We start from the raw sequence: 26666 nt of genomic DNA, 5'->3' as shown, positions 1-26666 counted from the left end.
TAGCTCCCTTCACACAGGAAATAGCTCCCTCCACACAGGAAATAGCTAACCTCACACAGGAAATAGCTAACATCACACAGGAAATAGCTCCCTTCGCACAGGAAATATCTAACCTCACACAGGAAATAGCTCCCTCCACACAGGAAATAGCTCCCTCCACACAGGAAATAGCTAACCTCACACAGGAAATAGCCCCTCCACACAGGAAATAGCTAACCTCACACAGGAAATAGCTCCCTCCGCACAGGAAATAGCTCCCTACACACAGGAAATAGCTCCCTCCGCACAGGAAATAGCTCCCTCCACACAGGAAATAGCTCCCTCCGCACAGGAAATAGCTCCCTTCGCACAGGAAATAGCTCCCTCCGCACAGGAAATAGCTCCCTTCGCACAGGAAATAGCTCCCTTCGCACAGGAAATAGCTCCCTTCGCACAGGATATAGCTCCCTTCACACAGGAAATAGCTCCCTCCACACAGGAAATAGCTAACCTCACACAGGAAATAGCTAACATCACACAGGAAATAGCTCCCTTCGCACAGGAAATAGCTCCCTTCGCACAGGAAATAGCTAACCTCACACAGGAAATAGCTCCCTCCGCACAGGAAATAACTCCCTCCGCACAGGAAATAGCTCCCTCCACACAAGAAATAGCTCCCTCCACACAGGAAATAGCTCCCTCCACACAGGAAATAGCTCCCTCCACACAGGAAATAGCTCCCTCCGCACAGGAAATAGCTAACCTCACACAGGAAATAGCTCCCTCCACACAGGAAATAGCTAACCTCACACAGGAAATAGCTAACCTCACACAGGAAATAGCTCCCTCCACACAGGAAATAGCTCCCTCCGCACAGGAAATAGCTAACCTCACACTGGAAATAGCTCCCTCCACACAGGAAGTAGCTCCCTCCACACAGGAAATAGCTAACCTCACACAGGAAAAAGCTCCCTCCACACAGGAAATAGCTCCCTCCACACAGGAAATAGCTCCCTCCGCACAGGAAATAGCTAACCTCACACAGGAAATAGCTCCCTCCACACAGGAAATAGCTAACCTCACACAGGAAATAGCTAACCTCACACAGGAAATAGCTCCCTCCACACAGGAAATAGCTCCCTCCGCACAGGAAATAGCTAACCTCACACTGGAAATAGCTCCCTCCACACAGGAAATAACTCCCTCCACACAGGAAATAGCTAACCTCACACAGGAAATAGCTCCCTCCGCACAGGAAATAGCTAACCTCACACTGGAAATAGCTCCCTCCACACAGGAAATAGCTCCCTCCGCACAGGAAATAGCTTCCTTCGCACAGGAAATAGCTTCCTTCGCACAGGAAATAGCTCCCTTCGCACAGGAAATAGCTAACCTCACACAGGAAATAGCTCCCGCCACACAGGAAATAGCTCCCTCCGCACAGGAAATAGCTTCCTTCGCACAGGAAATAGCTCCCTTCGCACAGGAAATAGCTCCCTTCGCACAGGAAATAGCTAACCTCACACAGGAAATAGCTCCCTTCACACAGGAAATAGCTCCCTATACACAGGAAATAGCTCCCTCCACACAGGAAATAGCTCCCTATACACAGGAAATAGCTAACCTCACACAGGAAGTGGCTCCCTTCACATGCGATCACAGTTCTTCCCCCATAGGTGCCGCTCCCTCCACACAACCATCGTCGTCGTGCGTGTAAGATGGCTGCTGGAAGGAAACGTTCTCCCTTCGAAGAGATGCGTTGCCTCACATTTTGCTTTTTCCCCCCCCCCCCCCCCCCGTGTCAGGAGGGATGAAGGAGATCGCCCTGCACACCAACCGACAGTACATGAGGGGCTTCGTGGGCTGCATCTCACACTTCACTCTCTCGACCGATTACCACATCTCACTGGTGGAGGACGCCGCAGACGGGAAGAACATCAACACTTGTGGAACCAAATAACTCCCTCCGGCCGTAGAAGCAATGGGAGGTGGGGGGTAGGGGGGGTGGGGGTGGGGGTGGGGGGTGGGGGGGCCGGAAGAGGATGATTGAGGAAAATTTGCTACCTCCCCTTTCAAAAAAAAACACTTGGACTACCATTGTCTGAGCAACAATGGACATTGGGAACTGGCAGCTACAAGAAGCTCTGTGTCGATAGAGTTTCCACGGCAACCGAGTTGTGTAGATCCATCACTTCAGGTGGACAGTATGGTCCTTTGGTTCTGTCGCTGATTTGACTGTACCCTGCCCTTTTCCCATTAAATGGCAGCTCTTGGTAGACAATGGGGCCAACAGCAGGATCTTCCTTCACCCATGTAAATTCGTCTAAATTAATAGGTTTTTTTGTTAGTTAAGGGTGCTAAGTGTTACGTAACTATAGCAGGTAGATGGGTTTAAGAGGCAGAGCAATCAGCAGCTCATCGAAGGGCGGTGGAATGGGTTCGAGGGACTCAGCGAGCTCCTCCTGTTCCTGTAGAGCACCCTTGGAACATTTTACTGTGTTAAAGGCGCTATATAAATGCGCATTTTTTTTGGGTTATATAAACGATTCACACGCAGGGCAAGAGAAATGACACTGAAGCTTAATGTTGATACCAAATTAGAGGGTGGGGGGGTGGGAATGAGCAAGTGAAGATTGCAGACGGAGCCGGGCAGATCAGAGGAGAGGGGCAGATAAGAGGCAGATGCAGTTCGACAGGGAGGAATGTGAACGCTTTGGGGGAGAAAAAGTGCAGTGGATGGAAATATACCTTCTCGACATCGAGCGGACAGGAGGGCCAGAGAGACACTCAGAGGTATCTTCTTTTAATGTGGGGACTTTTAAAGGCAGCTGACTGAATAATGGCTGCCCCATTAGCCCATTCGTGGCACCTGTGTACTCAGCAGGAGGCTATGAGAACCGAAAACTGCTGGGGCCTGAGGGTCTTTGACATGTGCCTGTGTTTTCACGCTGATAAAAGCTTAACTCAGCTTGAAAGGCCTGTGGAGAAGACGGCTTCACTATTCCATTAGCATCACAGGGCAGGGAGCGAGGCTGAACAATGCGACGAGCAGTTCAAAAGCCTGTTGACTTAACAGCGGGACCGTAAAATCCCTCCGGCGTAAAGTTCCACCCACAGAGTGAAATGACAGCACCAAAGGAGGCTGTTCGGCCCATCGAGTCTGTGCTGGCCCTCTGTGGAGCAGCCCAATCAGTTCTATTCCCACCATACCCCCATCACCGTAGCCCTGCAAGTTTTCATCTCAACAAACAAGGGTTACCACCCACCACCTCCCACCCAACCCCCCAGCGAATGCGGTGAGCCATTTAAATCTCGATTCGGTTCGATGGGACTGTAATGTCCCGACGGGTGGGAGGAGCTGTAATATCCTGGCCCAGCATCTTCACTGGCGATCCTGACCAGCAGCGAGAAGCAGAGGCTAAAAAGATGAAGATTAGACCACTAATCTCACCACTAGAAAGGGAGACTTGCATTTATATAGCGCCTTTCACAAAGTCCCAAAGTCTTTTGAGGTCAAACACTTCTGAAGTGTAGTCACTGTAGGAGGTGCAGCAGCCAATTTGTGCACAGTAAGCTCCCAGAAGCAGCAATGTGCAGAAAATCTGTTTTTGTGATGTTGGTTAAGAGATAAATATTGGCCAAGGCATCAGGGAGACCGCACCCCCCCCATCCCCCCACCCCCCCAACCCCCCCCGACCCAACCCCCCACCGATCTTCATTGAATAGGCTGTTTAATAAGAGGTCAGACAAGGCATTGGTTTAACAGCTCATGTGAAAGACCGAGCAGCACTCCCTCTGTACTGCAATTGGGAGTAGCGGCCGAAATTTTGTTGCTCAAGCCTCTGGAGTGGGACTTAAACCCGTAATCCTCTGACTCAGAGATAACAAAGCCACTGAATCATGGCTGACACTGGAAGGAGAGGGGCAGGTAGGTGCCTCATCTCACCGCAAGAGGCCTGCATCCCAGCCGAAGCCTGGCCTCAATTGTTTCACTTCTTCATCTTCGGTGATCTTCAGCCCCCCTTTAGGGTCCCTCGCTGCCGCTTGGGCCTGGCAGGCACGGGCCTGCTGAAGCTCTTCCCTCGTTGCTCCAGGCGAGCCCCCTCTTTATGGGAGCCCCTCCTGAATGAGGGGTCCAGGAAAACGGGTCAGGGTCAGAGGAACAGGGGGAAATTCCATCCCGTCGCTGGCTGGAAAATTCAGCCCTCCGCCCCCATCCTGAGAGTACGAAGCAGAGACCGGATGACCCATGTTCGTTGCTGGGTGAAGCCATTGGGAAGAGCAGTGCAGAGACCTTGGGTTAACCATTTCACCTAGTCCAGAGGCTGAGGACATGGGCTACACTTAAAGAGGGTAAATCCAAGACTAACCTGCAGAAACAATAAACGAGCAGCCAAACTGTGGGGCAGGCTCCTTTGGGAGACAATGGATGTGGTTCATATATCGATTCATTCAAGTATATATTAGAGATTTCTTTCAGAAAATAACATTTTGGAATACATTACATGAGTAATTTAAAATATGCCAAGTGTTTGGGAGGAACAGTTTTTCCTTTATTCTTTGACGGGATGTGGGCGTGGTTGGCAAAGCCATTCTAAGTGCCACATCCCCAATTGCCCTCGAACTGAATGGTTTGATAGGCCAGAGGGCACTTAGGAGTCAACCACATGGCTGTAGGCCTGGAGTCACATGTAGGCCAGACCAGGTAAGGGCGGCAGATTTCCTTCCCCAAAGGGGGCATTAGTGAACCAGATGGGTTTTTTTACAACAATCAACAATGGTCACCATTACTGAGACTAAGTTCCCACAGCTGCCATGCAATCTTTTCCATTCACCTGAGTGGGCAGAAGGGTTTCGGTTTTAATACCTCATCTGAAAGATGGCACGATGCAGCACTCCCTCCGCGCTCGGTTGGAGTGTCAGCCTTGAGTTGGTATTGAAACTCTGAAAGGACACTCGAGCCCAGAACCCTCTGATTCAGGGGCGAGAGTGCTGGCAACTGAGACTTGGCTGGCGTTGGCCTTCCCCCCCACTCCCTGTCTGCGCTTGCAGCCTTCATTCAAACTGATGTGTGCGTGTCTGGTCAAGTTGGGGTCCCGGGTACCACTGACCGTGTGGGCTCAGCATCGTGTGGTTCGATGTGGTGGTTGTGCGCGAGTAGGGCTGAAGTGAAAGAACCCCTGTGGTCAATCATGATGCTTCACATGTCAATATTAGCTTCTGAATTTATGCCTCTGGTTGGGCTTACAAGGAGAAGCAGAGACTCTGAGACCAGGGATAGTCAGTTGAAAGCATAATCTTCATGAGCGTGCTCAACCTGCTCAATCTCTGTCTAATTCTGATGGAATGAAAGTCCCACTCTCTTCCTATTCTACTTTGCCAGATCTACTATCATTGGGCCGTGTGCTGAACAATGTCCATTTTTTTTATTCATTCACGGGATGTGGGCTTCACTGGCTGGGCCAGCATTTATTGCCCATCCCTAGTTGCCCTTGAGAAGGCAGTGGTGAGCTGCCTTCTTGAACCGCTGCAGTCCCTCTGGTTTTGGTACACCCACAGTGCTGCTCGTATTAGTTAACATTACCCATTACTAATCGAAGGTTTACAGTTCATAGTCAGTCCCCATCTCTATCACTGCATTGACTGTCAGCTCTACGTGAACACAGGGCTGGGGGGTAATGTCAGCTCTTGTCTGTCCTAATTTATCACTGTCTTCAGATCAAACTGCATTGACCAAAGAATTGTGGACAGAACAATGGAGTAACTGACCCCTCACAACAAGCTCTCACTTAATGAATGGCACAGACAGTAATGGATATACGGCAGTGAGTTACAGGCTGAATCTAATCGAGGAGTTTGGATGGTTTATATATAGAATAATCAGTACCTGGGAGTGAGGTAGAACCAGAGAACCATAGAAAGGTTACAGCACAGAAGGAGGCCATTCGACCCACCTTGTCCATGCCAGCCCGAGGACACCCAGGTGCCCTTTCTAATCCCACCTTCCTGCACCCGGCTCATAGCCCTGCAGCTTACAGCACTTAAGGTGCAGATGCAGGTACTTTTTAAAAGAGTTTAGAGTTTCTGCCTCTACCACCAACTTGGGCAGCGAATTCCAGACACTCACTACCCTCTGCGTAAAAAAGTTCTCCCTCATGTCCCCCCTACACCTTCTGCCACTTATCTTGAATCTATGTCCCCTGGTTCTAGAATTCTCCATCAAGTGTAAAAATTTTATCCTGTCCACTCTATCTATTCCCCTCCTAATTTTGTACACCTCAATCAAGTCACCTCTCAGCCTTCTTTGTTCTAAGGAAAATAATCCAAATCTATCCAATCTCTCCTTGTAGCTACACTTTTCTAACCCTGGCAACATTCTTGTAAACCTCCTCTGCAGTCTCTCCAGAGCTATTATGTCCTTCCTGTAATGTGGTGACCAGAACTGCACACAATACTCCAGTTGTGGCCTCACCAGTGTTTTATACAATTCCAACATTATATCCTTACTTTTATATTCTATACCTCTGCCAATGAAGGAGAGCCTTCCATATGCCTTCTTCACAACCTTGTCTACTTGAACTGCTGCCTTCAGGGACCTGTGTACTTGTATGCCAAGATCTCTCACTTCATCTACCCCCCTTAGTATATTCCCATTTATTGTGTAATCCCTGTAACTGTTTGACCTCCCTAAATGTATGACCTCACACTTCTCTATGTTAAAATCCATCTGCCACTTTACCGCCCACTCCACTAACCCATCTATATCATTTTGGAGATTTTGGCTATCCTCTACACTATCCACTACTCGGCCAATCTTTGTGTCATTTGCAAATTTCCCAATCGTGCCCCCCACGTTCACGTCCAAATCGTTAATATATAACACAAACAGCAAGGGTCCCAACACCGAGCCCTGTGGAACACCACTTGAGACAACTTTCCATTTGCAAGGGCATCCATTGACCATTAACCTTTGTTTCCTGTTACAAAGCCAACCTTTTATCCAATTTGCCACATTACCCTGAATCCCATGGGCTTTTACTTTCCTGACCAATATGCCATGTGGGACCTTGTCAAATGCCTTGCTAAAATCCATGTACACAACATCCACTGCACAACCTTCACCAACCCTTCTTGTCACTTCCTCAAAGAATTCAATCAAATTTGTGAGGCAAGACCTTCCTTTAACAAATCCATGCTGACCATCCCTGACTAGTCCATGCCTTTCCATATGACAGTTAATCCTATCTCTCAGGATTGATTCTACTAATTTGCTCACCACTGATGTAAGACTAACTGGCCTATAATTGTTTGGCATTTCCTTTGATCCCTTTTTAAACAATGGAACTACATTTGCATTTCTCCAGTCCTCCGGTACCTCCCCTGTATCTAGTGAAGTTTGGAAAATCATCCTCAGAGCATCTGCTATCTCCTCCCTGACTTCCTTCAGCAGCCTCGGAAACAATCCGTCAGGTCCTGGTGACTTATCAACTTTCAAGGATTTCAACCCTTCGAGTACTTCCTCTCTCTTTATGACTATCCGCTGGTACAGGCAGCAATTTCATTATGGTGTTCAGGCAGTTTGTGTATGCTGCCCAGGGGTGAGTTATAAGCTGCAATTTAACCGAGGTGTTCAGAGAGGTTTATATATAGAATAACGGATATCCGGGAGTGAGTTACAGGCCGGTCCAATCATAGGCCAGCGTTTTACGTTCGGCATGTGGGCGCTCGCCCGACACGCCCGAGTGTAATATGGCGAGTGATGACCTCGGGCATGAGTCCCGACATCACCGCGCACCCTCACGATATTTCGCTAGGCGGGTGCGCGATGAAGATGGAGGCGCGCCCGCCATTAATTAACTGGCCAGTTAAGGCCCTTGAGACACCCATTGTCCTGGAGTTTACGTGGCCCGTGCGATTTTCAGGCCGTCGCACGGGTTAAACGGGCAGGCGGGTCGGCCACATTTTCAAAAACCTCATCCACAGGCGGGGGAAGAGGGGTGAGTGTGTTCGCTAACGTGAGTAGTTTCTACTTTAGCTTTTAACTTGCTGCTGCTTGCTTGTGTGAACAGGGCATCTTCATTTAGCTTCAGAGCGGCTTTGACAGAAATAAGAGGCTTCAGTTCAGGACTCCAGAGGAGTCATAACACTTGGGTCCTTCCAGGTATCAGGCAGCCTTCCCTTACCCTGGGAATGGGGATTGGGGTCTCCGCTGGAGGCACCTCCTCTGAGGAGGGAGAGAGGGCCAGAAGAAGGAGGAGGCCAGGAGTCCCTATTCAGCCTCCAGGGGAGTGACCTGTGGGGGAGAGGCGCAGGCACAAGGGGCGCAGGGCCTACAGGACGTCCAAGGCAGAAGGGACCGCAGAAGACGCCACTATCCTGCTGCCGGGGTTTACAGGTGGCTATGCAGCTTCCTCTATGTCAGAGGTGCAATGCCGAAGGAGGCTCCGCCTCTCCAGGGAGACAGTGACCTCCATCTGTCAGAGGATCGGCCCTGAGATCAGCTCCAGCTGTGTGGGTGGACACCCCATGCCAGTAGCGCTGAAGGTCACAGTGGCCCTCAACTTCTGTGCCTCCAGCTCTTTCCAGGGGTTGGTGGGTGATCTTTGCGGAGTCTCCCAATCAGCTGTCCACAGTTGTGTCAAGCTGGTGACAGACGCTATGTTCAGGTGTGCATTGACTTTCAATCACTACCGTACGGACGAGGCCAGCCAGGCTGAGCGAGCCAGAGGCTTCACGGCCATTGCTGGCTTCCCCCATGTCCAGGGTGCTATAGACTGTACACATGTGGCCATCAAGGTGCCAGCGGGTGAGCCCAGTGCCTTCATCAACAGGAAGGGCTTCCACTCCATGAACGTGCAGATAGTGTGTGATCACAGGATGCAGATTCTACAAGTCTGTACAAGGTACCCAGGCAGCTCCCACGATACCTACATCCTCAGATACTCCCAGGTGCCGGGGCTCTTCAGTGCTCCAGGCCGACTGGATGGATGGCTGCTGGGTGACAAGGGCTATCCCCTCAGAAGGTGGCTAATGACGCCTCTCCGCCATCCAAGATCAGAAGCTGAGCAGCGGTACAACAGGAGCCACGGCACCACAAGGGCTGTGGTAGAGAGAACAATTGGTCTTCTCAAGATGCGCTTCCGATGCCCGGACCATTCAGGGGGCGCACTCCAGTACCCCCAGATCGTACGTCACTGATAGTGGTTGCATGCTGGCGCTGGAAAGAGGGGACTCCGTGGAGGAAGAAGATCTTGACGCAGCTGCTCTGGCAACAGACGATGAGACCAGTAGTCAGTCCGAGGATGAGCACAGTCAGGAGAAAGCTGAGGATATAGATGCTGACCTGGGTAACCTCCAGGGAGGCAGGGACACCCGGATGCTTTGATCCAACGCTCCTTCAGCTAGCCTCCCAAATAAAAACCACCATCACATGCCAGGGCTGCAGGCTCCATTCTTGATCCCTGACAGGAACATTTGCTTGGTGAACAACATGCACTATGTACTATTTCAATAAAGTTTAATGAGAAACAAGTCACTCATAACATCATAGGTTACCCTGCACCTACAGAACAAATGAAGCACCCAGAGGCTTGTTGTACAAAAACACATTTAATGCTGTGATACCTGGCAAATATAATACAAATTAAATTGAAAGGTGTTATCGATCACACCAAGTAATATTTACCATGAAATGGGGGGAAAAAATATCACCAGTGATAAGCCCGTGTTGTGCTTAAGGTGCTTTAAGTTTTTGTTTGCGAGTGCTACATCTAGGTGCTCCCCCATCGCTGGCACTGGCATTGGAGACAGCTGCACATTCTGCTGTCCTGTTGGCCTTGATGACCTTGGCGGGCGTCCTCTGGCCCGTGGAGCCTGTGCTGGCCCCACCTGGGAGGGAGTGGCCAGTACCACAGCTGGTATCTCCCCAGTCGCCGCAGCCTCATCAGATGCCATGGTCACTGGCAGAGGGGCGGAGGAGCTGCTGCCCTCATCCGGAGCGCCCTGAGAGGAGCCGGCAGAGACAACAGGCAGCTCGTGCGCCAACGTGAGGTTGCTGTGGACCTCCCTGCTCACCATTGATGGATGGGCACCGAGCTGGGATACTGGGTGCCCAATCCATCTCCCACACTGACAGTGACCACCTGAGGTCATTGCCGGTGTGAGGGCTGCAGGTCCGAGCGCATCACCAGGAACCCCTGATTCAGCTCCTGGAGGAGCCTCTCCATGAGAGTTCCACTCTCTCCATGGAGGAGCAGTGCGCTCGGCCATGAGGGTCATTGCAGTGTTCATGCTCCACAGGGACTCCTCCACAACCCAGAACATGACACACATTCCCTCATGTATCCCCGCCAGATCCCCACCTCCACCCCCGCCCCCACCTGCGCCCCCGGCCCTGCACCGCCCCGCCCCCACCTGCGCCCCCGCCCCCCACCTCCGCCCCTGCGCCCCCTCCCCCGCCCCCACCCCCGCCCCCGCCCCCGCCCCCTCCCCCGCCCCCGCCCCCGCCTCCGCCCCCGCCGCCGCCCCCGGCCCCGCCGCTCGCCCCACCCACCCTTCTCCCTGTTGCCACGGTCCATTCTTACGCTGGGCGGGCTCTTAATTGGCTCCCCTGTGTAAAATAGCCGTGTGGAGCTGATCACGATCGGTCCCGCTCCCACCCGCCCCCACCCGCTCCCACCCACTCCCCCCGCTCCCCCCCGCTCCCAACCGCTCCCACCCGCCCCCACCCGCTCCCACCCGCCCCCACCCGCCCCCACCCGCTTCCACCCGCTCCCACCCGCCCCCACCCGCTCCCACCCACTCCCCCCGCTCCCCCCTCCCACCCGCTCCCACCCGCTCCCACCCACTCCCCCCGCTCCCCCCTCCCACCCGCTCCCACCCGCTCCCGCCCGCTCCCCCCCGCTCCCACCCGCCCCCACCCCCTCCCACCCGCTCCCCACTCCCTCCCGCCCCCACCCGCTCCCACCCACTCCCCCCGCTCCCCCCTCCCACCCGCTCCCACCCACTCCCACCCGCTCCCGCCCGCCCCCACCCGCTCCCACCCACTCCCCCCCGCTCCCCCCTCCCACCCACCCCCACCCACTCCCACCCACTCCCACCCACTCCCACCCAGTCCCCCCCGCTCCCCCCTCCCACCCGATCCCACCCACTTCCTCCCGCTCCCCACTCCCACCCACTCCCCCCACTCCCCCCCGCTCCCACCCGCTCCCACCCGCCCCCACCCGCTCCCACCTGACCCCACCCGCTCCCACCCGCTCCCACCTGCTCCCACCCACTCCCCCCGCTCCCCCCTCCCACCCACTCCCACCCGCTCCCCACTCCCTCCCGCCCCCACCCGCTCCCACCCGCTCCCACCCGCTCCCCGCTCCCCCCTCCCACCCGCTCCCACCCACTCCCACCCGCTCCCGCCCGCCCCCACCCGCTCCCACCCGCTCCCCGCTCCCCCCTCCCACCCGCTCCCACCCACTCCCACCCGCTCCCGCCCGCCCCCACCCGCTCCCACCCGCTCCCACCCACTCCCACCCGCTCCCGCCCGCCCCCACCCGCTCCCACCCACTCCCATTCACTCCCACCCGCTGAGGGAAGAATCTGAGTGTAGAGTTTGGGTTGTTTATATGTAGAATAACGGATACTCCAGAATGAGCTGCTGGTTGGAATCTAATCATGGAATTCAGGGCGGTTCATATGTAAAATTACAGATCCCATGAGTTACGGACTGGGATCTAATCATGGAATTCAGGGGGTTTATAAATAAAACAGCAAGTACCCTAGAGTCAGTTACAGACTGGAATCGAACTGTGCGATTTGAGGGGTTTACCATGTAAAACAACAGTTCCCACAAGGGAGTTAAGTACTGGAATCTCATCATGGAGTTTGGGTAGTTTATACATAGACTAATGGATACCTGGGAGATAGTTACAGATGGAATCTAATCGAGGGGTTGGTTAACAACAATCCGAGATTAAGCCGATCATAACCTTGATGTCACATTTGACCCCGAGATGAACTTCTGACCTCACATTTGTGCCGTGACTAAGGCCGCCCATTTTCATCTCCGTAACATCGGCCGACTCTGCTCAAGTTTCAGCTCATCTGCTGCTGTAACCGCCCTTGGTGCTTTTGTTACCTCTAGACTCAACTATTCCAACGCCCTCCAGATCATCCAAAGCTCTGCTGCCTGTGGCCTAAGCAAGACCCGTCTCCCCATCGCCCCCCCTGTACTCACTGACCTGCCCTGGATCCCTTGTTCTCAAATCCCTCCATGGGCCCCACCTCCTCCCTATCTCTGTAATCTCCACCATCCCTACAACACTCGAAGATATCTGCATTCCTCTAATTCTGACCTCTTGAGCACCCTCGGTTTTAATCGCTGCCATTGGTGGCCGTGCCTTCGGTTGCCTAGGCCCCTGTGCTCTGGATTACCCCCGATATCCCCTTTACACTGCTCCACCTCTCTACCTCCCTTTCGTCCTTTCCAATGTTCCACTGTGATGAACCTTTGGGTCACCTGACCTGATACCTCCTTGTGTGGATATGTGTCACACTTTGTTTAATAATGTCTTAGCGCCCTGAGACATTTTAGACACTGTTAAATGTCAGCTTTTGATGTTGTGGTTTATATATGGACCAATAGATACCTGGGAGTGAGTTACAGACTGGAATCTAATCGGGAGGTTCCTTCCGTGTTTCCTGCAATCATTGGCACGCGCAGACAGTGACGCGTAACCTGTGGCACTGGAGGCTGAGGACATGATAAAGCCTTTCATTCCTCCCAGGCCCTCCCTCACCTGTATGAGTATCAACAAGCCTTTTGCCGGTGTGTAGGTCTGCAGGAACTCTGGGAGACAACAAAGAAGGGCTTTGAGAGCTTTCCTGGAATTGATGAGGGTAATTGACAGAGCAAGACACGTGCACAATGGATGTGTCACCGGCAAGTGAATTTCAAACTAGATAAATGTGAGGGGTTGCATATTGACAGGAAGAATAAAGCGGCCAAATACTCCTCGCAAGCAAGGATCTAACCATGGAATGGGCAGGAAATTTGGGCTTCTTCCCTTAGCAATCTGGAATGTTCCGAGCTGACCCGATGAATGTTCTCAAGACGAGGAGGTTTCAGCTGAATATTTATTATTCCATGTAACTTGCCATCTGGTCAGCAGCCAGAACTCAACATTAACATCGCTTTTCTCACAGCTCGGCAGAGCGCTTTCCCAACCCATGGGCAAAGCAAGTCTTGTCTGAGAGACATGGTCCACTGCTATTACTAAACCTGCTACATGTTCAGACACAAAACACCTCAAATAATAACACATGATAGACGAGAGTGGCTCGAGGTTCATATCATCGGAAATGCATCTGTCATCACCAAACCAGCATCAATAGAGATACAGTCAGTAACACAGGATGCTGGGGGAGAGGGGTTACTGAGTGACAGTGTGAGGGAGCTGGATTAACATCAGTAGAGATACAGTCAGTAACACAGGGCGCTGGGGGAGAGGGGTTACTGAGTGACAGTGTGAGGGAGCTGGATTAACATCAGTACAGATACAGTCAGTAACACAGGGCGCTGGGGGAGAGGAGTTACTGAGTGACAGTGTGAGGGAGCTGGATTAACACCAGTAGAGATACAGTCAGTAACACAGGGCGCTGGGGGAGAGGGGTTACTGAGTGACGGTGTGAGGGAGCTGGATTAACATCAGTAGAGATACAGTCAGTAACACAGGGCACTGGAGGGAGAGGGGTTAATGAGTGACAGTGTGAGGGAGCTGGATTAACATCAGTAGAGATACAGTCAGTAACACAGGGCGCTGGGGGGAGAGGGGTTACTGAGTGACGGTGTGAGGGAGCTGGATTAACATCAGTAGAGATACAGTCAGTAACACAGGGCACTGGGGGAGAGGGGTTAATGAGTGACGGTGTGAGGGAGCTGGATTAACATCAGTAGTGATAGTCAGTAACACAGGGTGCTGGGGGATAGGATCTACTGAGTGACAGAGTGAGGGAGCTAGATTAACATCAGTAGAGATACAGTCAGTAGCACAGGGCGCTGGGGGGAGAGGGGTTACTGAGTGACAGTGTGAGGGAGCTGGATTAACATCAGTAGTGATAGTCAGTAACACAGGGTGCTGGGGGATAGGATCTACTGAGTGACAGAGTGAGGGAGCTAGATTAACATCAGTAGAGATAGTCAGTAACACAGGGCGCTGGGGGGAAGAGAGGTTATTGAATGACAGTGTGAGGGAGTTGGGTTAAAAACAGTCGAGATACAGCCAGTAACACAGGGTGCCGGGGAAAATGGATTATTCTGTGTGAGGGACATTTACTGGGGGTGTTGAGCTCTATCGAGGGTGTTGAGCTGTATCGAGGGTGTTGAGCTGTATCGAGGCTGTTGAACTTTATCGAGGGTGTTGAGCTGCATGAGGGTGTTGAGCTCTATCGAGGGTGTTGAGCTGTATCAAGGGTGTTGAGCTGTAACGAGGGTGTTGAGCCGTATCGAGGGTGTTGAGCTGTAACGAGGGTGTTGAGCCGTATCGAGGGTGTTGAGCCGTATCGAGGGTGTTGAGCTGTAACGAGGGTGTTGAGCTGTATCGAGGGTGTTGAGCTGTAACGAGGGTGTTGAGCTCTATCGAGGGTGTTGAGCTGTATCGAGGGTGTTGAGCTGTAATGAGGGTGTTGAGCTCTATCGAGGGTGTTGAGCTGTAATGAGGGTGTTGAGCTGTATCGAGGGTGTTGAGCTGTAATGAGGGTTTTGAGCTGTATCGAGGGTGTTGAGCTGTATCGAGGCTGTTGAGCTGTATCGAGGGTGCTGAGATGTTTTGAGGGTGTTGTGCTGTATCGAGGGTGTTGAGATGTTTTGAGGGTGTAGAGCTGTATCAAGAGTGTTGAGATGTTTTGAGGGTGTTGAGCTGTATCGAGGGTGTTGAGCTGTATCGAGGGTGTTGAGCTGTATCGAGAATGTTGAGATGTTTTGAGGGTGTTGAGCTGTATCGAGGGTGTTGAGCTGTATCGAGGGTGTTGAGCTGTATCGAGAATGTTGAGATGTTTTGAGGGTGTTGAGCTGTAACGAGGGTGTTGAGCTGTATCGAGGGTGTTGAGCTGTAACGAGGGTGTTGAGCTCTATCGAGGGTGTTGAGCTGTATCGAGGGTGTTGAGCTGTAATGAGGGTGTTGAGCTCTATCGAGGGTGTTGAGCTGTAATGAGGGTGTTGAGCTGTATCGAGGGTGTTGAGCTGTAATGAGGGTTTTGAGCTGTATCGAGGGTGTTGAGCTGTATCGAGGCTGTTGAGCTGTATCGAGGGTGCTGAGATGTTTTGAGGGTGTTGTGCTGTATCGAGGGTGTTGAGATGTTTTGAGGGTGTAGAGCTGTATCAAGAGTGTTGAGATGTTTTGAGGGTGTTGAGCTGTATCGAGGGTGTTGAGCTGTATCGAGAATGTTGAGATGTTTTGAGGGTGTTGAGCTGTATCGAGGGTGTTGAGCTGTATCGAGGGTGTTGAGCTGTATCGAGAATGTTGAGATGTTTTGAGGGTGTTGAGCTGTATCGAGGGTGTTGAGCTGTATCGAGGGTGCTGAGATGTTTTGAGGGTGTTGTGCTGTATCGAGGGTGTTGAGATGTTTTGAGGGTGTAGAGCTGTATCAAGAGTGTTGAGATGTTTTGAGGGTGTTGAGCTGTATCGAGGGTGTTGAGCTGTATCGAGAATGTTGAGATGTTTTGAGGGTGTTGAGCTGTATCGAGGGTGTTGAGCTGTATCGAGGGTGTTGAGCTGTATCGAGAATGTTGAGATGTTTTGAGGGTGTTGAGCTGTATCGAGGGTGTTGAGCTGTATCGAGGGTGTTGAGCTGTATTGAGGGTGTAGGGCTGTTTTGAGGGTGTTGAGCTGTATCGAGGGTATTGAGCTGTATCGAGGGTGTTGAGCTGTAATGAGGGTGTTGAACTGTAATGAGGGTGTTGTGCTGTATTGAGGGTGTTGAGCTGTAATGAGGGTGTTGAGCTGTAATGAGGGTGTTGTGCTGTATTGAGGGTGTTGAGCTGTAATGAGGGTGTTGAGCTGTATGGAGGGTGTTGAGCTGTATGGAGGGTGTTGAGCTGTATGGAGGGTGTTGAGCTGTATGGAGGGTGTTGAGCTGTATTGAGGGTTTTGAGCTGTATTCAGGGTGTTGAGCTGTATTGGGTTGATGATCTGTGTCTTGGTTGGAGTGGTGCTGGAGTTTTGACAAACCAGCTGATCTTGTTGCAGCTTCACATCTTTAACCAGCTTTAACATCTCTCTGCAAACCTCTTTAAAACCAGGGTAAGTAAAACCCAACCTCTGTGGTTCTGGTCATCATATCCCACTGCCACAGGGAATGTGGCAGCAACCCAGCCAATCGGAAGTTTAAACTTCCCATGTAAGGATCATGTTTTGGGACACCCACAAGGTCCCGAAAGGCATTCGGCAACCTCGCCACTGTCCACATCCACTGGAAGTCTCCAGTGGTCGAGTCAGCTTTGCAGGAATCCTGGACAAATTCACAAAAGTGTTACCAGGGCTCCAAGTGTTGGAATATGAGGAGAGGCTTGGCGTGTATATCCTGGATTGTAGAAGGTCAATGGGGTCATTGGACTGAAGACTGTGTTTAGGATTTTGATCAGATGGTTAGTGGGGTAGATAGAGAGAAGCTATTGCTCCTCGCAGTGAGTCTAGAACAAAGGGAGATAACCTTAAAATGAGTGCCAGACCATTCGGGAGCGAAGTTAGGGAACACTTTGTGACACAGAGCGTCACAGAAATGTGGAGCCCTCCCCCACAGAAAGCAGGAAATGTCTCTCCATGTTAAGTTTGAAATTGATAGGGTTTTTTTACTGGCACAGCAGGTGGTGACATACGGAGCCAGGCTGGTGGCTGGAGTTAGATACAGGTCTCAGTGAACGGCAGGATAGGATTGAGGGGCTGAATGGCTCCCTCCTGGTTTTAAGTTCTGGAGGTGCTTTTTAAAACCGACCACGCTGACCAAATTATTGCTCACCGAATATCTCCCTGTGTGCCTTGTCAAATTTCGTTTGCTCAACGCTTCTGCGAAGCATCTTGGGGATGTTTTCCAGGCGCTATGTCAATGTAGGTTGATTATAGGGTTCAGTTCTGGACTGAGCCTGCAGCTCAGTGCAGCGGTGTCTTTCGAGGGGACTCAATAATAAAATGCAAAGATAACTTTCAACCAGAGGAGCCGAGAAACGAAGAGATGGGTGTTTTTTTTAAAAAAAATAACTTTTTATTGAACAACGATTTGCTTTCTCGATTCACATGATTGGACAGGACAAGTGAGAGCTTTCGACCTGCCGATGTTAAACTACACAGCGTATTCATGTCCTCCTCCCATCAGGCACGGTTACCAGAGAGCTTTGCCAAGTACTGACAATACAGCCATCTGAGGCTGGTCCACTCTGGCAGGCTGCACCCTGTTCCACTGGGACCTGATCCCCAGGTCTCCGTGGGGATCGGGTTGGACCAGATCCCAGTTGGCTTGGATCTCTGTCTGCAATCTGAGACCCCTGACCGCCCTTTGCGCTTCCACTGTTAAAGAGATCGCTCGCTCCCTCCCAGACTGTAACCTGTGACAGGGCGTCAATAAAACATTGCCCCAGATAGCAAATCACACGTCGTACATCAGATAAATAAATATTAAAATAACGATAATGAGGATTGGTAGGTGGGAGAAGGGTGGCAGGTTGCTCTGGCATCGCACTGTGTACATGTTTGTCCTGCATCCCCATGCATGATGCATGGTTGGTGCTCCAACAGGGTTGACAGAGGCAGCGACCCAGCATCAGAAAGAGGAGGCTGGGGTCAGTGGACTGGGGTCAGGGGTGGTGCAGATTGGTTCCTCAGTAGTCAGGGGGTGGGGGTCGGGGGGCAGGTGCAAGGTGGAGGTGGGTTTGGCAGAGATTGTCAGCCTCCCGGGGGAAACCTGTGCTCATCATCCCTCCTCCTCCCTCCTTCTCCAGTTACATTGGCCAATCCTTCATCTTCTGGCGTGGACTTTCTTGTGCTGATTTCTCTTCATCCATTTCTTCAGCTGTTTGATGTTGGGATCCAGGCAAAATGTTCTTTGCGGAACCTTGACCCTGTGAGAACAATGCAACACAACTCATTCACAGAGCCAGAGGAACACTGAAATAGGAGGCCAATCGGCCCTTCTAGTCTGTTCCAATGAATTGGATCATAGCTAATTTCTAATTTAATTTACCTCTCTTGCTTCTGTATAACATCCTTGTCTCAGAACTTACAAAGCCTGACACCCTAAACATTAACAAGCAAGATCCCACTTGTGTGGTGTTTTTGTAGCATTGATAATGATCCCAATCTGAGGCTGGTGCCCCTTCCCCTCAGCCATTACAGTCATGTTATTCCCTCTGTGTCCATCTGTATGCAGTGTGCGCATGTGCGTATACATGTACATGTGTGTGTGCGTGTTTGTGTGTGTGTCAGCCTGTGTGAGTGTGTGTGAATGTGTGTGTGTGTACGTGAGTGTGTGCGTGAATGTGTGTGTGCATGAATGTGTGTGTGTGTGTGCAAGAATGTGTGTGTGTATGTATGTGAGTGTGTCAGCCTGTGTGAGACTATGTGTGTGTGTGTGTGTGTGTCTGAGTGTGTGTGTGACTATGTATGTATGTGTGTTTGTGTATGTGTGTGTGTGACTATGTATGTATGTGTGTATGTATGTGTGTGTGTATTGTGTGTGCGCGTGCCTGTGTGTGTGTGTTTGTGTGTGTGTGTTTCCACCCAACATTCCTGCCCTCTATTGACTCCTAGTCCATCAAGTTTGAAACCCTCACCTTGTGTTCAGGTCCCTGAGTCCCACCAACTCGCCTCCTCCCCATATCCTTTAACCTTCCCCCACAACCTATCTCTCACTAGCCAGAGGGTTGCTGCCCTGTTCTCTGACATTCTTCCCATATCAGGGCTACCAGAAGTCTCCAGGATATCCCTTCTCTGAAAAGACACGAGCCACACTGAGGGAAACACTTACAGGACTGCCTTGATGGCACAAACATGGTCATGCTGAATCTCAAAGCTCTGCATATTTCTCAGCATCCTTTTGTCGACCTTCTTGGCCACTTGTGTGCAGCAGTTAAGGACTTGAGTAATTGGCAGTGCTGTGGGGAGAGGGATAAGAATGAGAATTAATCCAGGGAGTTATCGCCAATCCTTCTAAAACACTGGTTATGGAGCTCAGCTGCGGCTGTTCACATCTGGACACCATGCTTTGGGAAGGACCTGGTACAAAGGAGATTTACCAGAATGGCACCAAGGGAGAGGGACTTCAGTTACCGAGGAGAGACGGGAGGAGCTGGGATTGTTCTCCTCAGAGCAGAGAAGGTTAAGAGGGGATGCAATTGAGACGTTCACAATCAAGAATGGTTCTGGTAAAGTAAATAAGGAGAAAGTGATTCCATTGGCAGGCGGGATGGCTACCGGAGAATGCAGATTTTATGTAATGGGTGAAAGCACCAGACGGCGAGATGAGGTGACTTTTCACGCAGCGAGTTGTTGTGGTCTGGAATGCGCTGCCTGGGAGGGTGGTGGAAGCAGATTCAATAGTAAAATCCGAAAGGAAATTGGATAAATGAGGGAATAAATCTGCAGGGGGCTGGGAGCTAATGGGATTGCTTCTTCAAAGAGCCAAACGGCCTCTTTCTGTGCAGTACAATCCTCAATTGCAGTCAGTCTCAGGCAGAGTCACTAGATTCCTGGTAGCTCCACCGACAGTGCAGCACTCCCTCAGTACTGCACTGCGGGTGGTAGCTATGACCCTGTACATAAGTCACTGTAACAAGTCTTGAATTCACAACCTTCTAACTTAAAGGCTGAGCCACAGCTGACAGTGTGGGTCCTGGTGGGACCCCCATTCCCGCATGAATCCAGAGTCAAGTGGGGAGTTAGAATAGAATAAAATGGTGAAGCCGCTTGCAAAGATTAAACCAAGGTAAGAAAAAGGAAGATATTACTCAAAAGAGAAACATGTGGCTGAAGCTTATCTTACACTCATCAGGACAAACGCAAGAATGTCAAATTTCAAACAATCGCGACAACATATACTACAGGGGGGAATGGTGCTGATTGGTTTGCAAGTCAACTCTGATTGGCTGAGGTGTTGCCATGGAGAAAGCAACAGGGAAATAGAGGCTCCCCAAGCTTCTGGGTAATTCCAGAAAAGATGCAAGGCTTGAACATATTCCTTTTTGTTTGCAGAGAAAGGGTCCCTGCGTCTGAATGTACGTCACTTTTAGCAAGTGTAAATGAGCCACGCTACGAGCTCGAGTGACTCGCTTAAACTGGTTGTTAGTGTAGTTATTAGCACACTCAGGATTGTTGAGCAAAGAGGAAGATGGCATTTACCTGCTGCGAGATGTAGCAGAGCTGTAACAGCAACGAGGAGCAATGTAGCCAGTTTCAGTCCCATTGTCTGTCTCTCTCTCTCTCTCTGGGTGCTTGGGATTGTTGCAGAGGCTCAGCTGATCTGTGAATGAAGCCTTTTCTTCTCTGTAGCTTGAACATACTGGGATGCTCCTTATATTGGGGAGCTCCTCCACTGCACTGCAATGGAACAGGCTATAACTTGTGGCGTCACAAATTCTCTTTAATTCTCAAATGTCTGCCAAGATTCTATGACATTGATCTTTCTTGGCTAAGAGTCAGGGCTGATGCTGCTGCCTCACTCGCCCACACAACATGTTTCTGAAAACACTGTCCTCACTTGAAAATAAATCACTGCTCCTTCACTGTGGTTGGGTCAAAATCCTGGACCTCCCCTCGCTAACGATGCTGTGGGTTTACTGATTGCTGCGTCACAGAGGGTAGATCAAGGCTCTATGCCATGACAGAGCAATGGAAAGTGCCAAAATTAAAATTAATATTCCGTCAAAGGCTGGCTTTATTCCATTGCTGCCCAACTCCTGAACATTACTGTTGCGAAAAGGGCTAAATGCTGAGGCCGGTTTGCTCTGGATTAAAAAACTGGTAAAGGAGAAACATTGTAAAGAATTTGCATATTACCTGAGAAGAGAGATTTGGTGCTGGAAGGGGAAAATTTTTGTAAGCCTATACTTCTTCCATTCAGATAATTGGGCCCTAATTGACCAACTGCTGGGAGCCAGTTAACAGGATGTGGTATCACCATCTCTGAATTGCCTGCAGGACCCCAACGTCCTGGGGTCACCGCTGACTTGAATTTTAACTGGACCAACGATATAAATTCTGTGACTGCGAGGAGGTCAGAGGCTGCAAATTCTGTGATGAGTAACTTACCTCCTGACCCCCACCCCCCAAACTCTGTTCACCATCTACAAGGCACAAGTCAGGAGTGGGATGGAATACTTCCCACTTGCCTGGATGAGTGCAGCTCCCACAACACTCAAGAAGCTTGACACCGTCCAGGACAAAGCAGTCCGCTTGATTGGAACCACATCCATAAACATTCACTCCCTCCACACTGACACACAGCAGCAGCAGTGTGTACCATCTACAAGATGCACTGCAGGAGTTCACCAAGGCTCCTTAGACAGCACCTTCCAAACCCATGACCACTACCATCTAGAAGGACAAGGGCAGCAGATAGATGGGAACACCACCACCTGGAAGTTCCCCTCCAAGTCACTTGGAAATATATCTCCGTTCCTTCACTGTCGCTGGGTCAAAATCCTGGAACTCCCTCTCTAACAGCACTGTGGGTGTACCTACACCACATGGACTGCAGCGGTTCAAGAAGGCAGCTCACCACCACCTTCTCAAGGGCAATTAGGGATGGGCAATAAATGCTGGCCCAGCCAGCGACGTCCACTTCCCGCGAATGAATAAAATTTAAAAACAAATCACCAAAGCCACACTTGGTTGCTAATTGCCTCAATGGTGTGCAATGTTGATCCATTATTTCATTTGCTTCTTGTTTAGTGCATCGTGAGTTTGGACGTTGCATTTTTCTTGGATGCAAAATAGGTTGATTGTTCCACTTTGGCTGGGTCACACTCATTTTCATCTTGCACCAGCAAAAAAATGTCTCAAGAATGCTTCACCTGCATCGTAGGGAAGTAAAGCCTTCCTTTGTCATCTGTCATTGCAAAACCTGCGATTGTGCCTTTGAATCATCGCAGCCATTTTTTCCAACGTGGGAACACACATGTCTCAGAACGCTCATAAATAACGTGGCAGTTTGGGCACAGACCACATCACCTCGATCAGCAATGCAGTGATAGTGCCTGACCAAGGGTCCAGGAGCACAGTCCTTTCAAAGGAAAGCTTCTCTCTGTTGATCCGAGATTATTATTTTTCCTTGATGGTTATTTTGATGCGATCAATCTGTGTGTAAAGGTTGTGCAGGCCTTCCTCTCGCTAATCCGGAGCTGGATTTCCTCCTACGTGCGTCTATCCACAGGCTGTGGTCTGGTCCCTAAATCTCCAACTTAAAATGCTGTGCTGTCTGCGAAAGTAAACAAATGTTTCATATTTTCATTCTGCTTATCAACATTTTGAAGTTCCTGGGAAGAAACAGTAAGATTCAGTAAGAAACATTCAGGATCAGGACCGCACATGCTGTTAAAGCATTGATTCCTTTATTCTCCCCCTAGCCTCCCTCTGCTGGTATGTGTGTATGGTAGCCTTAAGTGGACAAAATGCACAGTGCAATTTTCAGTATGCTAATGAACAACAACAGGTTTTTGGCTAGAGTTTTACAACATGTTACAGCTACTGTGGACACCAGCAGTAGTGGGGGAGCGAGGAGAGCTGATGTAATGTACATTCAAAGATCTCATCTTTCAAAAGTGGGGAAAAAGTTTTTTTGATCGATGTTACTGACCTGGACTTGAGTGTTCAGGGCACAATTTCAAAATTTGCTGATGGCTTAACATTTGGAAATGCAAACAATGAGGAGGTTGATAACAGAGAGGAGGACGTAGACAGACTGACACAGTGGCCAGACTCATGAATTTTAATATGGAGCAGTGTGAATTGATACATTTCGATTGAAAGAATGAGGAAAGTCAATATTAACTAAACAATAGAATGTTAATAGGGTAAAGGGCAGAGAGAAAGGTGCATGTATACTAATCTTTGAGGGTGGCAAAACAAGTTGAGAAGGCTTTTTGGAAAAGTATACATGAGAGGCAGTGACATAGTGGTATTGTCACTGGACTAGAGTCCCAGAGACCCAGGGTAATGCTCTGGGGACCAGGGTTCAAATCCCAGCACGGCAGGTGGTGAAATATGAATTCCATAAAAATCTGGAATTAAAAGTCTGAAACGATGGTTGTAAAAACCCATCTGATTCACTAATGCCCTTTAAGGGAAGGGAATCTACTGTCCTTCCCTGTTCTGGCTTATGTGTGATTCCAGACACACAGCAATGTGGTTGACTCTTAAAAATGCCCTTTAAATGAGGGCAATTAGGGATAGACAATGATGGCCACATCCCATGAATGAATAAAACAAAAAGATCTTTGGCTTTATTGATAGAGACATGGATTACAAAGGTACGGGAGTCATGACTTTATAAAACACCGGATTGTGTTTAATTTTGATACTTTATTGAATACCTTTTGGAAATCCCAATACACTACATCTACTGGTTCCCCTTTATCCACTCTGCTTGTTACATCCTCAAAGAACGCTAATAAATTAGTCAAACATGACTTCCCTTTCACAAACCATATTGTTTGCCTGATTGTATTATGATTTTCTAAATGTTCTGTTACTACCTCCTTAATAATGGATTCTAGCATTTTCCCAATGGCAGACGTTAGGCTAACCAGCTTGTAGTTTCTTGATTTCTGTCTCCCTCCTTTCTTCAATACTGGTGTTGTATTTGCAGTTTTCCAATCACTGGGACCCTTTCAGAATCTAGGGAAATTTGGAAGATGGCAACCAATTCATCCACTATCTCTACAGCCATTCCATAGAGTCATAGGGCAGGATTTTACATGTCTGTGGGTGGGGGGGCGGGGCCCACTCGCCAATGCGTAAAATGACGCGCGGTGATGTCAGGGGGAACTCCCGACGTCATCCTGCCCCATTTCAATATTCAGGAAGGCGGGGGCACAGCGAAATCAGCTGCCCGCCCACCAACCTGTCAATAGCCAATTGAGGCCATTGACAGAGTCGATTATATAAATAAAGGACCTGCCCGTCCAACCTTAAGGTTGGCGGACAGGCCAGGAGCCCCAGCGGCAACTAGAAAAAACATGAAACCTCATCGGGCCGGTTGAGGTTTGATGTAGCTTTTAAAAAATTTTAATAAAGTTTTTTTGAAAGTTATGGACATGTCCCAACTCATGTGAGTTAGAGAAATTTTATTTTTTTATTTTAAGGTTTTTGACATTTACAGCCCATCTCCCTGAGGCTGCACTTAGCCTCAGGGGGATGAGTACGCTTTTTCGTGCACATGCGGACATGCTTCTGTGCGGACATCACTAAGGCCCACCCACATAAAATGGCAGCACGCCTCCGATCAGGGGCGCCAATCGGAAGCACGCCTGTGCGCGCCCGCCCTTCAACTTCCCCCCCGACGGGGGGGAAATTCAGCCCATAGAGTCATAGAGGTCTACAGCACGGAAAAAGGCCCTTTGGTACATTGAGTCTGCGCTGGTCAAACAAGTACCTAACTATTCTAATCCCATTTTCCAGCACTAGGCCCATAGCCTTGTATGCCATGACATCGCATGTACACATCCAAACACTTCTTAAATGTTATGAGGGTTTCTGCCTCTACCACCCTTTCAGGCAGTGAGTTCCAGATTCCCACCACCCTCTGGGTGAAAAATTCTTCCTCACGTCCCCTCTAAACCTCCTGCCCCTTACCTTAAATCTATGCCCCCTGGTTATTGATCCCTCCACCAAGGGGAAAAGTTCCTTCCTGTCTACCCTATCTATGCCCCTCATAATTTTATACACCTCAATCATGTCCCCCTTCAATCTCCTCTGCTCCAGGGAAAATAACCCCAATCTATCCAATCTCTCCTCATAACTAAAACTCTCCAGCCCAGGCAACATCCTGGTAAATCTCCTCTGCACTCTCTCTAGCGCAATCACATCCTTCCTATAATGTGGATTCCAGAACTGCACGCAATACTCTAGCTGTGGCCTAACCAGCGTTTTATACAGTTCCAGCATAACCTCCCTGCTCTTATATTCTATGCCTCAGTGTATAATTTCCATTAAGACCTAGGATTCAGGCCATCAGGTCCCAGGGGGCTTGTCAGCCTTTAGGCCTATTAGTTTAGCTGGTTCTTTTTCCTCTTGTGGTCGTGATCACTATAAGTTCCTCTCTCCCTTTTGTCCCCCATTATTCTTGAGGATGCATTTTGTGTTTTCTGCTCTGAAAATAGATACAAAATACTTGTTCAAAGTTTCTGCCTTTTCCTTGTTTCCCATTATTACTTACACATGGACACTTCAATCAGGAGCAGGAGAAGGCCACTCAGCCCCTCGAGCCTGCTCCGCCATTCAATAAGATCATGCCTGCTCTGAATGTAACCTCAACCCCACATTCCTGCCCACCCCAGATAACCTTTCACCCCCTTGTCAATCAAAAATCTATCTAGCTCTGCCTTAAAAATATTCAAGGACTCGGTTTCCACTGCCCTTTGAGGAAGAGAGTTCCAAAGACTCACGAATCTCTAAGAGAAAACATTTCTCCTCATCTCTGTCTTAAACGTGAGCCCTTATTTTTAAACAGTGACATGCTGAATGTCGCTACTCTTTCCCTTTTAGAACCAAAGAACCATAGAAAAGTTACAGCACAGAAGGAGGCCATTCGGCCCATCTTGGCCATGCCAGCCCGAGGACACCCAGGTGCCCTTTCTAATCCCACCTTCCTGCACCCGGCCCATAGCCCTGCAGTTTACAGCACTTAAGGTGCAGATCCAGGCACTTTTTAAAAGAGTCTAAAGTTTCTGCCTCTATCACCAACTTGGGCAGCGAATTCCATTACCCTCTGCATAAAAAAGTTCTTCCTCATGTCCCCCCCTACACCTTCTGCCACTTATCTTGAATCTATGTCCCCTGGTTCTAGAATTCTCCACCAAGGGAAACAATTTTATCCTGTCCACTCCATCTATTCCCCTCATAATTTTGTACACCTCAATCAAGTCACCTCTCAGCCTTCTTTGTTCTAAGGAAAATAACCCCAGCCTATCCGAACTCTCCTCGTAGCTACACTTTTCTAACCCTGGCAACATTCTTGTAAACCTCCTCTGCACTCTCTCCAGAGCTATTACGTCCTTCCTGTAATGTGGTGACCAGAACTGCACACAATACTCCAGTTGTGGCCTCACCAGTGTTTTATACAATTCCAACATTATATCCTTACTTCTATATTCTATACCTCTGCCAATGAAGGAGAGCATTCCATATGCCTTCTTTACAACCTTGTATACTTGAACTGTTGCCTTCAGGGACCTGTGTACTTGTACGCCAAGATCTCTCACTTCATCCACCCTTCTTAGGATATTCCCATTTATTTTGTAATCCCTGTAACTGTTTGACCTCCCTAAATGTATGACCTCACACTTCTCTATGTTAAAATCCATCTGCCACTTTACCGCCCACTTCACCAACCCATCTATATCGTTTTGGAGATTATGGCTATCCTCTACACTATCCACTACTGAGCCAATCTTTGTGTCAACTGCAAATTTCCCAATCGTGCCCCCCACGTTC

At 49.8% G+C, this 26666-nt stretch overlaps 2 protein-coding genes across 2 annotated transcripts in view; one reads left to right on the top strand and one right to left on the bottom strand.

The window, feature by feature from the left end:
• Window positions 1-2278, top strand: part of egflam (EGF-like, fibronectin type III and laminin G domains) — a 170050-nt gene extending 167772 nt beyond the window's left edge. The window contains exon 24 of the mRNA XM_078560625.1: window positions 1785-2278. Within this exon, the coding sequence (XP_078416751.1) occupies window positions 1785-1939 (155 nt within the window). The 3' untranslated portion in view covers window positions 1940-2278. The remainder of the gene's footprint in view (window positions 1-1784) is intronic.
• Window positions 2279-17211: 14933 nt separating this feature from the next.
• Window positions 17212-21354, bottom strand: LOC144690071 (C-C motif chemokine 28-like). Its single transcript, XM_078557582.1, has 3 exons — window positions 20355-21354; window positions 18985-19111; window positions 17212-18079 (listed from the first exon to the last, which is right to left on the bottom strand). The coding sequence occupies exons 1-3, from the start codon at window positions 20416-20418 to the stop codon at window positions 17977-17979; spliced, it is 294 nt and encodes a 97-aa protein (XP_078413708.1). The 5' UTR covers window positions 20419-21354; the 3' UTR covers window positions 17212-17976.
• Between the last annotated feature and the right edge of the window lie 5312 nt (window positions 21355-26666).

The sequence above is a fragment of the Cetorhinus maximus genome, chromosome 2 (genome assembly GCF_964194155.1).
Source record: "Cetorhinus maximus chromosome 2, sCetMax3.hap1.1, whole genome shotgun sequence".
NCBI classification, from domain to species: Eukaryota; Metazoa; Chordata; class Chondrichthyes; order Lamniformes; family Cetorhinidae; genus Cetorhinus; species Cetorhinus maximus.
This window is presented reverse-complemented; position numbering and strand designations above follow the sequence as displayed.